Below are 15,413 nucleotides of genomic sequence, written 5' to 3' on the forward strand. Positions count from 1 at the left end.
CTTCAAAGGTTCTATTTTAAGGGGGGTAAGTCTTCCCAAGTGGAACCAAATCCTTGGAAGAGAGAACAATGAGAGGGGTTCACGCTGTTCAGGCATTAAAAAATAGAGTTGTAACGGTGTGCCCACTCTTTGTAAAGCTATGAAAAAGGGGTCAGAACATTTTTTTTTTTTGCTCCTGGGCAGGTCTATGCAGCAGTGATATAGAACAGCTATCTTGCTCTGTGACTTCCAGCATGGCAAAGCCCCCACTTAGGACGGGAAACTGCCTCCTTTTAGTCAGATCAGTGAGATCGCACAGGGAAAGAAACCACTTGTTCTTTCAGTCTATACCTGAGGCCGAATCCTGAATTGCAGTTCCATTTCCCTCCCTCAGCTTTCCTGGAACCATAAGGGGGCGTTCAGGGGTAGTGAACTCCTTCAGTATTCCCCACGCCCTCCCAATTCCAGCACCAGGCCAGCTGCTGTTCCGAGATAAAGGAGCTCCTGTTCTTACGTCATCACAAGAGCCCATCCACCCGGCCACGAACAGCTAATCAAACCGCAGCGGCTTTCAGGAAGGGCTAACTAAAGGTGCACGGGACCCGGGATCGGGAATCAAGAACTGGTTCTAACGTAATGTCCAGGGCACTCTAAGGCTCAGACAAAGTCACCATGCCGGTGCTTCCATCATCGTCTGTTACGAGGATGGTAGCTACCTACGTGTGTGCTCAGTTTCTTGACATAAACTGCTACACAAGAGTGACAATTCAATCCTGGAAACCTGTCGTACGGTGTCTATCCGCTTGCTTTACTGTTAGAGGAGCTCCAGTGTCACAACGGTGTCCCCACTTCCGGGGGGCCTGTCGTTAAACGTGCGCCGTGCGGAAGGAGCCATTCCACTTCCGGTAGTACAGTGACCCCGAAGTCCGCAAGGTCACAGGTCGCCTCTGGTCCCTCGTCAGTGGTGACGACCAATCGGCCGGGGCCGTCACTCACCCGGACTGTCCAATGATGAAGCGGGCTGGGCGACGGGGGGCGGGGCCTGTGGCGCCTGCGCAGGAGCTTGTGGCGTCAAAGTGCCCGCCGTGTCCATGGAGAGAAGCTGAGGTCCCACGCTCCAGCCCGAGGCTGCGGGCGCTGCGACGTGGACATGTCGGCGTCGTTGGTCCGCGCCACCGTGCGGGCCGTGAGCAAGAGAAAACTGCAACCCACGCGGGCGGCGCTCACGCTGGTGAGTCCCCTCGGCGTCCGCGGGGAGGTGGCGGCGGCGGCCCCTGGTCGCAGAACAAGCCTGGAAGCGGACTGGGGCTCCCGGCGGGCCGCGCGCGGAGCTCGGTGGAGCGAATGGGCTGTGGGCGCTGCCGCCGGGCGGCCGGGGCGGAGGACGGCGGCAACCGCCGAGGTCATGGCGTTCCGGGAGAAAGGTCACTCAGGGAACGCCGTGGCCCCGCACAACCACCTTGGAGGCGTCAGCCCGGGAGGGAGGCAGGCTTAGAATCAAGACAGCGTGAGACCGGGAAAACATTCGGTCCAGACGCCACCATGGAATATCTATCTGCTCCGTCCAGAGTCCTGAGAGGGGCTTTTGCCAGCAATTAGTTGAAGCAAAATAGAAGGCAGTCGTGCCCAAGAGGGAGGATCTGTTTTTATGACAGGTCATTTTTTTGCCCTTCAGTTTGCCCCAATATTCACACTCTATTCTGTGTTGCTTTTCCCAGTGGAGCAAGCCTAGTTTTCGTCTCCGCAGGTATACCATGGATTCTAGGATTTTGCAAGCACAATTCCAGCTATGTTCATCTTACTCAGAATAGAGCAGAGTCCACATACAAATAATAAATAGTAGGTCCCAGAAAAGTCGAGGTACAGGACAGGTGGTGGTGGTGGTGGTGGTGGTGGTGGTGGTGGTGGTGGTGGTCGTCGTCGTCGTCGTCGTCGTTTGTTTGATGGCTTAGGTTTTTGTTGTTTTTTTTTAATCACCATTTTGGCATGTTAGTGTTACTTGGGAGGTTTTGACCTGCCCCTTTCTTCCCGGTTCCTACCTCTTAGCATACATTATCAAGAACTGCTGTTTTTCATGACAAGAAATAAGTGAGTTGCCTGGGTCCCATCCTCCATAGGCCATTCTTCCGGGGAATAACATCTCACTTGCACAGTCCTGGGCTCTGTTTCGTTATGTATTGTCATAGCAGGTCTCAGTTCCCACCCTCTGCTGTGCTGCCTGGCTCAGCTGTAGAGTCTGTGGTGTGAAGCCTGGTCCTAGAATCCCCTTTTCCTGGTTTTTCATAGGACATAGGGAAGAGTACTGTAGCCGCTTAGCAGGCGTCACGGTTCATGCTTGATTTTCAGGCGTCTGGTAAACATTTTGAACCCCAGCACCTGGCAAATGCAAAAGCAACGAGGTGGCCAGAAGCCTGAAGTGTGTGTGAGAGAGATAACTAGCAAACAAGAGTGATAAGAGTTAGGTCGGCAGGCGAGTCGGGGAGTCTGACGTACTGCAACATCTGCAGAGTGCTGTAGAGTGCTACTAGAAGTCAGCCATGGCCAGGAAAAGTGTCCACATAAAACATGAGCACCAGCTCTGCTCGCTGGTGTCAGTCCTGGACAGAATTGATGGGCTGTGGTGTAGACTGGCAAGGTCTGCTGACGATGAGAATGACTCTGGCTCACCACATCCAAGGAGAATGGGCTCCTTCCCACCCCCATATATCCAGGGGTAATAGAATTGAACTTGTAGGGACCAGAGTAAGGTGTGACTGAAGAATGTGAAAATTGCCCCCTGGTTGACAGGCAGCTTCATCTCTCCCACTGTACAAGACAGAGGTCGTCCATTTCCTGACTAGAAGAAGCTCATGCTACCCAAAGCTCAACTTGTGAGCGAGCGATGGGGCCTAGCTAGCACCCATGCTGATACGGGCTGAGGGGCTAGTTCACAGTATGTACACTGAAGACTCTGGAGGACTTAGCTTCCCAGCACAGCCTGATAGAGCGGGGCCAAGGGTGTCTGTAAGAGCCTGTCACTTCACTACCGTAGGACCAGCAACTAGCACACGTGAATGTATGATTTAGAAGGTGTTACCAGGAAAACCTGCAGAGGACAGCGGGGGTGGGGGTGGAGGGGGAAGTCCAGTCCAGTGGTAGAACAGCTACTCTTAAGTTCTGGTGTGAGAGGAAAAAGCCTGTTGGTGAGGTGTTGTGTGTTCATTGTAAAGAGGGATTTGTTTTGTTTTACAGTTGTGAGGTCTTTGGTCCTTAATTTAATAGCCCTTGCAAATATTTAATTCCGCCCTAACCACAGAGTTGTGAGATTAAAAGCATGAGCTATAACGAACACCGGCTGGGGGAGGGGCCTGTGTGGAGGAGGGGACTGAGCACTCTGGAGAATGAGCTGTGAAGCTCAGGGCCTGAGTTTCCTCTCCAGTTCCCAGATAAAAAAAGAAGCTAGAGTTGGGGGATGGGCGTGGTGCATACTTGCAATCCCAGGGCTGGGGTGGAAGCAGGCAGGGCCAGGGCTAGCTACCCTACTGACCCAGCACCAGGCCATGTGAAGCAGTTCTCAAACGTTCTCTTCGGAAGTGCACTTCCCAGCCTTCTGACAACAAAAGCAGCCTTGGAATAATTGTTTGGTTTGTATTTTTAATATTTTAGATTGCATTTACTTATTGTGTATGTGTGGTCATGCATACTCAGAGGACAACTCTGGGTGTCACTTCTCTCCTTCCGTCATGTGGAGCCAGGGATTAGACTCTGGTCCTCAAGCCTGTCCCCAAGTTCCTTTACTTGACAGACTACCTCAGCAGCCCTTCGGTAATTTTTTAAAACATCTTCACTATGTTCTCACTTTGAGCAGCCATGTTCCTATGGTAGTTTACACAGGAGCTGATTAAAAGGCATTACTAGATTTTACAGGATTTCAGTAATCTGAATTCTGAGCCCTTGATGGTAAATTTCTTTTATGGCTCAGGTTGAGTTGGTCTGAGAACACAGACATAGTAGAAAGCTGCCAGACTTGCAGTGGGGTTCAGGGAAGACCTCCCCATTGCCAGGGTATGCACATAGACCTGAAGTCAAGGGGGTAGTTAACTTCTTTCTAGTACAAAGTCCAGCTCTATACCTTGAACAGAAAGGGCAGACCCATCCGGAGCCCCGTTCAACCCGTTCAGTTCTTTTGACTAATCAGAACAGTCCCTTGGCTGACCAGTGGCAGTTCACAGAGGCATAAGGGTCAAGTGTTGAGACCAGCCTGGGATACATATACCCAAACAAGGCAGAAATAGAGCAGCCCTCTATTTCTAATTTAAGCTGTCACTCCCTCTTAGTTAAGAGCTCCTTAGTATCAGCTCCTCAGGGAGAAGCAGGCCAAAGTTAAGATGGGGTTTGGTCACTCAGCAGCAGCTTGCGGGCGTTCGGGCTCTGGTAGTGTTGCTTTTCCTTGTGTGCCTTTGCCTGTGTACGAGAGGTGAATACTACCAGTCCATGTCAGTGTGCAGGGTCTGCATCGTTTGCTTTTGCTCGAGATCCTCCTGCCTCGGCTTCCCAATAGCCAGAATTACAGGCAGCCACTGTTGAAATGTTTTCTGAGCCTTAGAAAAGAAGAAAACACCAAAGTAGGCAACTTAGAGAATTTTATGGAGATAAAACTCATCCTCCCAGTGAATGAGAAAGCCCCTGTGTAGGGGGTTTCATGTTCTCTTCTTGCCTGTGCGTTCTACCCAGGCTCGACAGCAGAGTCCAGCTCCAACAAGGTTTCCCTAAGCTGTTCCTTCCAGGCCTTCTGGTCTGGACTATTTGTCTTATGTCTGTGAGGCTCTTGCTTGTGTGTATATGTGTATGTACCATGAGTGCCTGATGCCCCCACCCCGAGGGCTTAGAAGAGGCCATTGGATTCTCTGACGTTACAGATGGTGGTGAGCCACCACATGGGTCCCCTGCAAGAGTGGCCATGCTTTAAGCTGCAGCAGCCTCCCCCGCAGACTGCTTTCCGAAGCTCTGTTCTGTTGATGGAGGACAGATGTCTCCTCAGCACCTTGGTAGGAAAGGTGCCATGAAAATGTACAACTGAAAGACAGGAAAGGAGGTGCTTGTTGGCGGTCACTTGGAAGGGCAACAAATAAGCAGTTACAATGTTCTCGTTTTCTTGACAACCCTTATATTTTCACTAAAATCTTTTTCTTTTTGAATTAAGTTTAGGTAATTTTAAGATCCATTAGAATTTAAAAGTTACTTCTTTTCTGAGGTCATATTGTAGAGCAACCACTTCAACTGTGAAATGGAACATTGGTCTACTCTGGGGACGTGTGACATCACCAGGTAGCAGTGCCCTGGTTGTTGTTCATGGTGACCTTCTGCACCCCTTGGCTTTTCCTGAGAAGAGCAATCTGTAGACCAGGTCTCGGCCTCCCCAGTGCTGAGACTAAAGTTGAGTTTTAACGAATGTTTTTGTTAACTTTTTGAGGTCACCATTCCTTTCTTCTGCCCTTCGTGCAGTACCCGTGAGCCTCTCTGGTCGGCAGCACTGTAACTCAGGCCTTGACTGACTTCCTGGCACCGATTTTTTTCCCCAGCGCTACACAAGAAGAAGTACATATATATCATACATAACAGCGTAGAATAGTGCTAGACGGCAGCCACTTACTCTACACGCATCACGGTGCTTTCAACATGGGGGTAGATATGTAAAGGGGTTGCTGGTGCATGTGTACATGTGTGCATACGTGTGGAGGCTGGAGGACATCTCCAGCATCATTCATTCCTCAGGGGCTTTCCACCTTTTTATGTGAGGGCAGACCTCTTGCTAGCCTGGAACTCCCCAGCAGGCCGGCTCAGTGGTCGTTTTGTTTCATGGAGCTTGGACTGGGTCCTCAGGACTGCACAGCCACACATTCCCAACTGCGCAGCCTTACCAGGCTGTGGCACACGGTATCGCCATTCCTCTTGTTTCTCTGTTGATTCCATGACTCTTGATTTGGTTCTGACATTGTACATCACCATCTGCCTAAGCTTCTGCTAAGACAGAGTCTGGCTAGGGCTACGCCCCTGGTCTGCCCTCAGTGCTGGGATAACTAATACACACGGAGCAGCAAGGATGTCAATCCTCCTCCTGATTCCTCTCACCTCCGCAGTGTACACTGTACCTGGTGCTCTCCTGGATTCCAGAGTGTTACCTGCCTGGGCTGCCTTGCCTGCACTTCAGTATTTAGTCTCACAGGAATCCTCAGGAAAGGACCACCCATTGCCCCAGTAGGAAGCTAGACACTAGAAAAAAATCTACACTTGGGCGAACCCAGTGAGGAGTCCAGGAGTTTAACAGGTCAGACTATGAGACTGGTGGCACTGATCTGAAAACTGTACATCCAGACAGTTTTCTCTGCTGAAGACCATAGGTTAGGGTGAACTGCACTCTAAGAAACAGCCATGGATTTAGTTAGGCCTGTCTAGTAGTACAGTGGCGGCCCACCCGGATACCCAAGTATGTGTTGACCCACTCTGGAAGTCTGAGCCCAGAAGCAGCCCTCTGGCCATGCATTCAGATGAACTGGAGGGGACTGAGCCCACAGGGAAAACTCCATTGGTTGGCTGTTCCTGACCATCTCCATCTGGCAGTGTGCTTGTTTCAGAGCATGCAGCAGATACACGAATAAGATCTTCCCAGGAAGAGTGGGTTCTGTCAGGGTGGACAGCACAGGAGGGGTGTGGTTTTGCTGTGGCTCCTGTGCTGGACTAAATCCACAGGTCCTCTGGCAAGACCACAACACAAGAGCTTAATCACAGGCTGCTGCTAGTGAGGGCCTGGCCAGAAGGTGAGTTTAATAAACTCTTTCTTTTTTCAGACCCCCTCTGCTGTGAACAAGATAAAACAACTTCTTAAAGACAAGCCTGAGCATGTAAGTAAGCATGCTAGAGTTCTGTTCTGGCGACAAATGTATTTATTTTGTTGCAAGTATGTATGTTTTCATTGATTGAGGTGTTTGGTTTTGTAATTTTTAACTTAGCAAGGATTCAGCCCCCCCCCCCCCCGCCCCCGCCTCCCCCCCCCCCTCGCCTCCTCATGCCAGGCAAGTGCTGTCTACAGGGAGCTGAACCCAAACTCTTGAAGTTTCCATAGAAAGGAAAGCAGCTCCTCTAGGCCCGAGCTTGTCTGTGCTCCCTGGGGCTGGGCACTCCCCGCTGGCCACCTATGTGCTTTGGGCTGGCTGAGGGTGTTCTCAAGTGTCCCTGGCCTCTGCCTGCTGCAGGTGATCAGCACTACCTCTCTTCCTAAGTTGTAACTACCAAAACCCTCCCCAGGGAGCCACTGGCCTGCTCCTCGCTTGTTGTTCTGAGGGTTTCTCTTGCTTCTGCAGACAAGGCTGTGCGGTATGTGCTATGGTTACACTAGTTTTACTCTGATAATTCAGCCTGAAGATCTTCCAGGTCCTTATGTACAGGTCTCCCTCCTTCATGGCAGCACATATTCCTGAGAAGTTTGATTTGTTCAACTAACCTTCTGTATGAGGGTATCTGGGTTTTCGTGTCTGCCACCGACATCATTTAGAAGCTGTTGGTGAGTCGAGGCCAGGCCCAGTGTTCTAGACCTGGAGACATGACTTAGTGTCCACAGAGGATCCGTCCCCACATGCAGGGTAGTTGAATTGGTCTGAGAATTGCTTTGAGCTTTGGCCTGTGGTAGTCATTTGTTAGGCCTGAGGTTGTTTTCTGGATGCTCTTGAACAGTTTAACTGCTAGCAGCTCCATCCTATAAGTGATAAATGCTGACAGTTGTTAATTGTCAGTGCTCTGACTCTGTCTGAACTTTCTGGTGCATTAATTGACCAACAACCCCCCCAAAAAAATTCCATGAAATTAACTGTGTAGATTTTTAAGGTATATTTATTCTTGGTGGTGCAAAAATGTGTGATTTATAGCATTAACAACTCATTTTCCAAAACTCCCATTACCTGAGCCTTCCTGGATGGGAATTCTATGTAAATGGGGCTGCCTTTGCACCCATGGAGATCCACCTATCTCTTCTTCCCAAGTGCAGGGGCTGCAGGTGTGAGCTGCTAAGCCTGGCTTAAAACTGTATTTTCGGGGCTGGGTTTAGCTCAGTGGTAGAGCGCTTACCTAGGAAGCGCAAGGCCCTGGGTTCGGTCCCCAGCTCCGAAAAAAAGAACCAAAAAAAAAAAAAAAAAAAACTGTATTTTCAAATTCTGAGGAGGAACTCTGTCTGCTTTGTGTGTTTCTGGGAGTGAACACAGGACTTCAGAGGCCAACACTGCTGCTGTGTGCCCCTCACCCAGTCTTTGCCCACTCCAATGTCCACGCCTCATGTAATGACTTCTGTGTACAGAGATAGAAGGTAAAACGTGCTTAGTACCCGTGCTCCAGAAATTCATCCAGGCAGCTTATTCCCGTTTAGAGTAAAGAAGTCCTCATTCTAAGCTTTGCAAGGGTAAAATTCCCCTCTGTGATGGAGCTCGTGAAGCAAGCACACCTTACAAAGTCCCACAGAGTCAGAATTCCCTGTAGGGAAGTAGCGATTGACTGCTTAAAAGAAAAGGCTGGCACCAATACTAAGAGCACAGGTAGATATCGTTAGAAACTCACATCAATGTCTTGTGCCGGGCAGTTTCATATCAACTTGACACAAGCTGGCGTCATCTGAGAGGTAGGAACTCAGTTGAGAAAATGCGTCCATAACACTGAGCTGTAGGGGTGAGGGTTGGGGGAGAGGGCTATTGTGGATGGTTTCAGTCCCAGGTTGGTGGTCCTAGGTACTAAAAGAAAGCAGGCTAGGGACTAGAGAGATGGCTCAGTGGTTAAGAGCACTGGCTGCTCTTCCAGAGATCCTGAGTTCAAATCCCAGCAACCACATGGTGGCTCACAACCCTCTGTAACAAGATCTGATGCCCTCTTCTGCTGTGTCTGAAGACAGCGACTGTGTACTCACATACATTAAATAATTCCTCTAAAAAAGGAAGAAAGAGGTCAAGCAAGCCGTGATGAGCTAAGCAAGCCAGTAAGCAGCATCTTCCATGGCATCTCCTTCAGCTCCCCCTCACGCTACCCTACCCTACTCACGCACGCACACACACACTACTAAGGTCTTTGGCTTCCTGGTATTTTGGAATGTTTTACCAAACTGCCCTAGAAAGGAGGCTCCTAGAAAGGCAGGATGGTTGCCAGGCGACAAGATGAGCTTCCAGAGAACACCTCACAGAAAAGAGTGGAGCAGAACCTCTTAGAGGAAGCCCAGGTTTTAAAGACAAACTGAGCACACACCTTTAACTCCAGCTTTCGGGAGGCAGAGGCAGCTGGGTTGTCTACAGAGTGAGTTCCAGGACTACATAGGAGACCCGGTCCCAGAAGAAGAAAGCCAGCTGTGCGGCACACACAAACCTTTGAGAGGTAGAAGCAAGCAGGACCTGAGTTCTGCACCAGAACAGGCTTGGCTACATAACAAGTTGATACCATTTTTCTGACCCCGTATTCAAAACAAACAAAAAAGGCAAAAGAAAGAAAAGACAGGACACCCATGGTTCCAGCACTTTGAAGGGTGAATCAGGTAGATGGTGAGTTTGAGACCAGCCTGAACTGTAAGACAAGCAGCTAGTGTTCACTGTGCTCACATTACTCCAAGTTATGGTCAGAAAGCCAACACTGTCAAAAAATGCTCAGTGTGCTGTAATAGGAACAATCCAGATGCAAGTGCAACCAGGACCAGAAAGAACTGGAAAGCTGCCTTCTGGACAGGTGACTGAGCTTCTTCTTGTGTTGTCCTAAATGCTTGTGTCCACTACATTTGTTCTTGCGGGCCGTTGTGCAACCAGAAATTTGTATATATAAATAAATACCACTGAGTTTAAGAGAAAAGGAGCAATGGGAATAAACATCCAAATTGCTTTTTCCTTTAAATTTGGTGTGTGTTTGTTTGTATTCTGGAGATCTCCCTTAGGTTTCTTGAGCTGGCCCTGTCAGCCCTTTTCTGACCTAACGTAGCCCTTGTTAGACTTTGTCTTGTTCTTTGGCCTCTAGCTTGCCACAGTCCTTCCTCATCCCTCAGCCTCCTGAGCAAGTGCTGGGGTTGAAGGTGTGAGTCCGCACACTTGACTGTGGCCCCTTTACCCTGTCCTGCTAACACGGAGTTATGTTCTCAATTCTTTTCAGGTGGGTCTGAAAGTGGGTGTGCGGACCAGGGGCTGTAACGGCCTCTCTTACAGCCTGGAGTATACAAAGACAAAAGGAGATGCTGATGAAGAAGTTATTCAAGACGGTGAGCTCTTATCTTCTTGAGACAGGTTCTTTTGTAGCCTAGGCTAGCCCTGAACTCCTTATGTGGCCAGGCGTGAGAAAAACCTTAGTTGCTGCTCTCCCCCAGTGATGAAATAGAGGTGTGCACCCCCACGCTTGGCTCTGGTAAGCAGTGAACTGTTCTGTTTCTCTGATGCTTTCTGGGCACGTTGTTTGGTGAAGACTTTTCTTGTTAGAGCAGATGTAAGGACCGCTGTCTGAGGTAGGAGTCGTGAGTGGTGCTCACGTCCTGCCTGGTCTGGGCAGACAGGCTTTCCTTGGATATTATCTATGTGCAGCCACTGCACTGAGAGGTGACTTTTTCTTGGGTTCCATTGAGCCTGGTGCAAGGAGAGGCTCAAGGTCCAGAGGCATCTGTGGAGAGGTTGGATTTGTCCCTGCTCTAAACGGTCATCACTAGGAGAGGCCTTGGTGGATTTTGGTCCCAGTTTTTGTTTTGTTGGGACTGTACCTTTGCTACATAGCCCAGGCTTGAGCTCTTGGCTGTCCTTCCACAGCTGCTGATGCTAGAAGTGTAGTTGTCATCAGGTTCAGCCTCACCACTGTCATATTAGCTTGTGAAGTCAGGGGACAACCTTTGGGAGTTATTTTTCTCCTTCAAAGTGGGTTCTGGATGTCAACTCAGTCAGGCTTTCAAGGCAGGCTCCCGTTACCCCTGAACCTCACAGATTTTAAAACCACAGAACAAAGTGACCCATCCAGCCATTTCTATTGAAAAGTTTCACATGTATTGTGAAGTGTGTGTGTGTGTTAGTGCAGATTCCTGACCCTGGGGAAGCAAGAGGTGGCTGGTCCCCTGGAGCTGGAATGACAGGTGGTTATGAGGTGCTGAGGTGAGTGCTGGGGACCGAACTTGGTCCTCTGCAGAGCAGCACCTGCTCCTGCCACAGCTCTGCTCTTGAGGGGGCTACATTCATCAGTTACATTTGACACCGGCCCCCATGATCTTGCAAAACCTACTGAAGAATGAGGTGTGGTGTGTTGGTTTAATGCAGCTACTATTGGTGATGGGGATTGTACATTTGGGGTTCAAGATAAGGTCAGGCCAGCCTGGGCTAGCAAGGTCTTGTATAAAACACAGGAAAGAACGATACACCTTGGAGAAGGGGAGAGCCGAGGGCTTCGTGGTCAGGTCTGTGCTGTGAGCCGTGCTGACAGTAGCTCGCAGCCCTTTTTGTGTTAGACAAGCAGGGGTTGTATTCCTGACTTTCATATTTAACTGAAGTTGATCAATAAAGACCTTTTGTACATTATAAAATATTGGGGCTGGGAAGATGCTCCCAGCTCTTCCAGAGCACCTAGGTTCAGTTCCCAGCACTCACCTGGGGGCTCACAACCATCTCTAACTTTTGTTCCAATGCCTATTCTGTGGCACAGGCATTGCAAACACTATTCCCCATGAAAGGCTAAGAATGCCATCAGTTCAAACCTAAGCCTCGCTCGCCCTACAGAGGAAGACACTGTGTGTTCATGTAAGTGTGAGGCCATCAGCAAATTGGAGCTCTGAAGTCCATGACTTGTTGTTTGGTCTTGGTTTGTGTGATCTGGTTAGAAATACCCCATGAAGCAACAGGACTGTGGGTACGTTTAGCTGATGGTGTCAGGCACAGAGTTCTCCTGATGCTGTCATTGAGAAGCTAATAGAATTACACATTTTCCTACAGCAAAGAAGAAAAAATAAACTACAGTGAAAAGTAAACCCTAGATTTGCAGAAGTACTGTGTAATTGCCACATATCAAAGGGTCTTTCCTGTTATATATAGAATTGGTTGGATGCAGACTGGGCTAGCAGGAAGCTGTGTACTTCCCCCTGAAAGGAAGTCCTGGGTCACTCACTTGTCAGCTGTAGGATGGCTGACAGTGCCCACTAGAAGCTCACTGGGCTGTCATCTGCACGTTCTGCACACTGTGTGCTTTGTGACACGTTTCCTTTTCCCCAAGGAGTCCGAGTGTTCATCGAGAAGAAAGCCCAGCTAACCCTGTTAGGCACAGAGATGGACTATGTGGAAGACAAACTGTCCAGTGAGTTTGTGTTCAACAACCCCAACATCAAGGGAACCTGTGGCTGCGGTGAAAGCTTTAACGTCTGAAAGCTGAGGACTGCAAACTCCAGGAGAGCTGGGTCTGCCTTGGAGCACACCGAAGAAATCATGTGATGTCCCGTGTCGGAAGTTAGTGTGTGGCTGCCTCGTGGTTGAGAATAAAGTGAAGCATTGAAAATCAAGCCAGCGTGTTAGAGTTCCAAAAACATGGTGTCTGTTCTCTGTAAGACACAAATGGAGAGAACATGGTGTCTGTTCTCTGGAGGACACAAACTGAGAAACTGTTGAGTCCTCTGTCCTGTACAGAAAACTCCTACCCTGCCCTTACGCTGTAGCCTGCTCTGTGCTAGAACCAGCTTCGTGACCATTGCTTTGCTGGGAATTGAGGAATGGGATAACGGGTGTGCACCTGGGTCACAGAATGGCTTGAGACTGTCTCCTGGCCCTGTCTCACCTCAGGCAGGGCAGCTGTGGGAGCAGCAGCTGTGGGAGCGGTGAGGGGACCTGGTTTCCCTCACCTGTGGCGTGGCCCGTTGCATCTTTACCACGTGCCTGTTGTCAGATACCTCATTTGCCAGCCTCCAGCAAGCTCAGCTCTGAGTGCCAGTCTCAGGAGGTAGGGATCACGGGCCTGGTGTCAGTCTGTCCTCTGGGGCGTGCTTCATGCGGTTTGCTTAGACCTTTCAGTTAGAAGCGCTTGTGATGAGCAGCCAGGTAGACCTGCTGAGAGCGTGGTTCTCAGAGCTTCTGCCCAGCCCTCCTCACAGGTCACAGCAGACAGTGCTGTCTGAGACACTCGGTGAGGAGACATCCTGCCTGGCCAGTGCTCTTACCAGTTTAGAGACTGCATTAGTTTTCTCTTGAATGGAAGCCTTGTGTAAACCCTTTTGTCTGAATGGCCATCCTGTTTAGAGCTTTGAACCAGTAGTGTCTTCCTTCAGAAGATCTGCAGCAGAGGGGTCCCTCTCAGCACGGCACCTGGGGGGCAGAACATGCACACACTTACAATTGCCAGGGTGCAGATGCTCCCTGCTTCCCAGAGGAAGCTTCTAAGTTTCTTTAATGTGGTCATCACCAGTTTTTTGAGCCATGGTTTTGCTGTATACTACAGGCCAGCCTTGAACCCACAACAATCCTCCTGCTTCCACGTTCAGAGGCATGTGCTACCACACCTGACCTGGATCCCAAGTTTCTCTTTAAGTGGTCTTGATGGACTTGGGTCGGACATCTTAGTGACCTGTGAATTCTTCTGTGGAGGCTGAGTCTCACGTAGCCGAGTTTAATATCTGTGCTATTTACTAAAGTATCTGCCACCAAATTGTACCAACTCATAGTTTTATATGAATGTTGATGAGTCTGTATCATAAATAGAATTGTTGATACATCCTTAATTTGTGCAATATTGTATGAAGAAGATTGTTATCAATTAAAACCACGCCTCTTTATGATCCTAACAGTGCCTTTTCTTGTTGGGGAAGAGGGTTTGGGTAATCACCCACTAAAGCCACGAAAATCCTTTTTTTTTTTTTTTTTTGCTGTCTCAGAAGCCTAAGCGTGCACTAGAGATGGTGCAGTCTTGCTTTGCCGCCTGTTTGTGGTAACACATATACACCACCACACATGCATCCCTTCCTGCTGACACTGTGGTACCCACCACACCATCCCTCCAGCCTACACAGAAGCCCCCAGACATCCACAGGAGAGAATACCATGCCCACTCAGAATGCCTTTCCCTTTGTTGTCCAAGCGTCAGCTTCTCTTCCTTCTAGAAGGGTCTTAGCAGCTCAGATCCAGTGAGGCTGCCCTGACCTCACCCCTGAGCTGACCTGTGAGTCCCACTACAGTAAAGGGCGTGGTGCTGTGTGTGTATTGTGAGGAGGGGAGCTCTAAGCATCCTTTCCACACAAGAATCTAAAGTATGACATGAGCGAAATATCTAATTATATGTGACCAGGTCAGGCTACAGGCCTTGTGCTCTGCATAGCTGCAGCATATACTGTATGGTGACCTCTAGGGGTGGGAGGCAGATGGAAGGTAGCTTGGAGGTTCTGTCCTCTGAGCTTTTCAAAGACATGGAATGTAGAGGAAAAGAGTAGAGAGCAAATAACACCAGTTGGTTTAAAAGTACGGCGGTGGCACGCTCCTTTAACCCCAGCACCCAGGAGGCCAGCCTGGTCTACACACAGCGAGTTCCAGGACTACAACAGAGAAAGAGCAGATATAAAGGAAAGCTAACCCTGAGAAGACAGGCTCAGGAAAGGCAGCGTGACAGACTGGGCTGTGCAAGGGAGTCCTCAGAACACAGCTACATTTGACTATGCCTACCTGCATAGCTGAACATTCAAGAGCAGACTCGGGAGGGGACTGGAGGCGGACAACAAGACCCTGCCTTAAAAACACATACAGTGGAGGGGTTGGGGATTTAGCTCAGTGGTAGAGCGCTTGCCTAGCAAGTGCTAGGCCCTGGGTTCGGTCCCCAGCTCTGAAAAAAAGAAAAAAAAAAAAAAAACACATAGTGAAAGAAAACAGCATCTGGAAGCATCAACCCCACGCGTGCACAGAGTGGGCTGGAAAAGGGCAGGAAGGCAGCAGAACCCTGGAGGAACAGAGGCCAGCGTGAGTCTCCGTTCATTTGCACACAGCCATACCTACTGGGGGTTTAGGCTGGGGGTTCTTCTCTCGGCCAATGTTAAAACATTGGAGATAGAAAGCCAACAACCGTGTCAGTGTCCTTTTTCCACAGTCTGAAGGGCTCAGCCAGCATTCCTAACAATCCTGCCGTTCACGCCTCAGCCCTAACCGGGAAGACTCACATATCCTCACAAACCCTGGTGTCCTGAACACGTCACTTTCTTGTCACCCTTAAGTGACACTTGGACTAGGCTATCAAATGTGCACATACCCTCACACAGTTGGCAAATCTCTTGCATCATAGGACCTCAGTTTAAAAACTCACTGTCCCAATCAGGAAGCTGTGAATGGGCCAGGTCACTGTGGTTAAAAATACTCCTTTGTGCATTTCAGAAGGCCAGCCTGCTGTGCTGCTTTGCTCTGGAACATCCCCCAGGCCCCCCTCCCTGCACTACAAGAATGGCTTTTCTTCCT

General features: G+C 49.6%; 1 protein-coding gene across 1 annotated transcript; it reads left to right on the top strand.

The window, feature by feature from the left end:
• The first annotated feature begins 1,071 nt into the window (after nucleotides 1-1,071).
• Isca1 (iron-sulfur cluster assembly 1) lies at nucleotides 1,072-13,762 on the top strand. Its single transcript, NM_181626.3, is given in 4 exon segments — nucleotides 1,072-1,210; nucleotides 6,807-6,860; nucleotides 10,123-10,228; nucleotides 12,208-13,762. Coding segments are annotated over 4 exon segments (390 nt in total). The 5' UTR covers nucleotides 1,072-1,129; the 3' UTR covers nucleotides 12,357-13,762.
• Nucleotides 13,763-15,413: the final 1,651 nt, after the last annotated feature.

Source organism: Rattus norvegicus, chromosome 17 (assembly GCF_021556685.1).
Source record: "Rattus norvegicus strain SHRSP/BbbUtx chromosome 17, alternate assembly SHRSP_T2T, whole genome shotgun sequence".
NCBI classification, from domain to species: domain Eukaryota; kingdom Metazoa; phylum Chordata; class Mammalia; order Rodentia; family Muridae; genus Rattus; species Rattus norvegicus.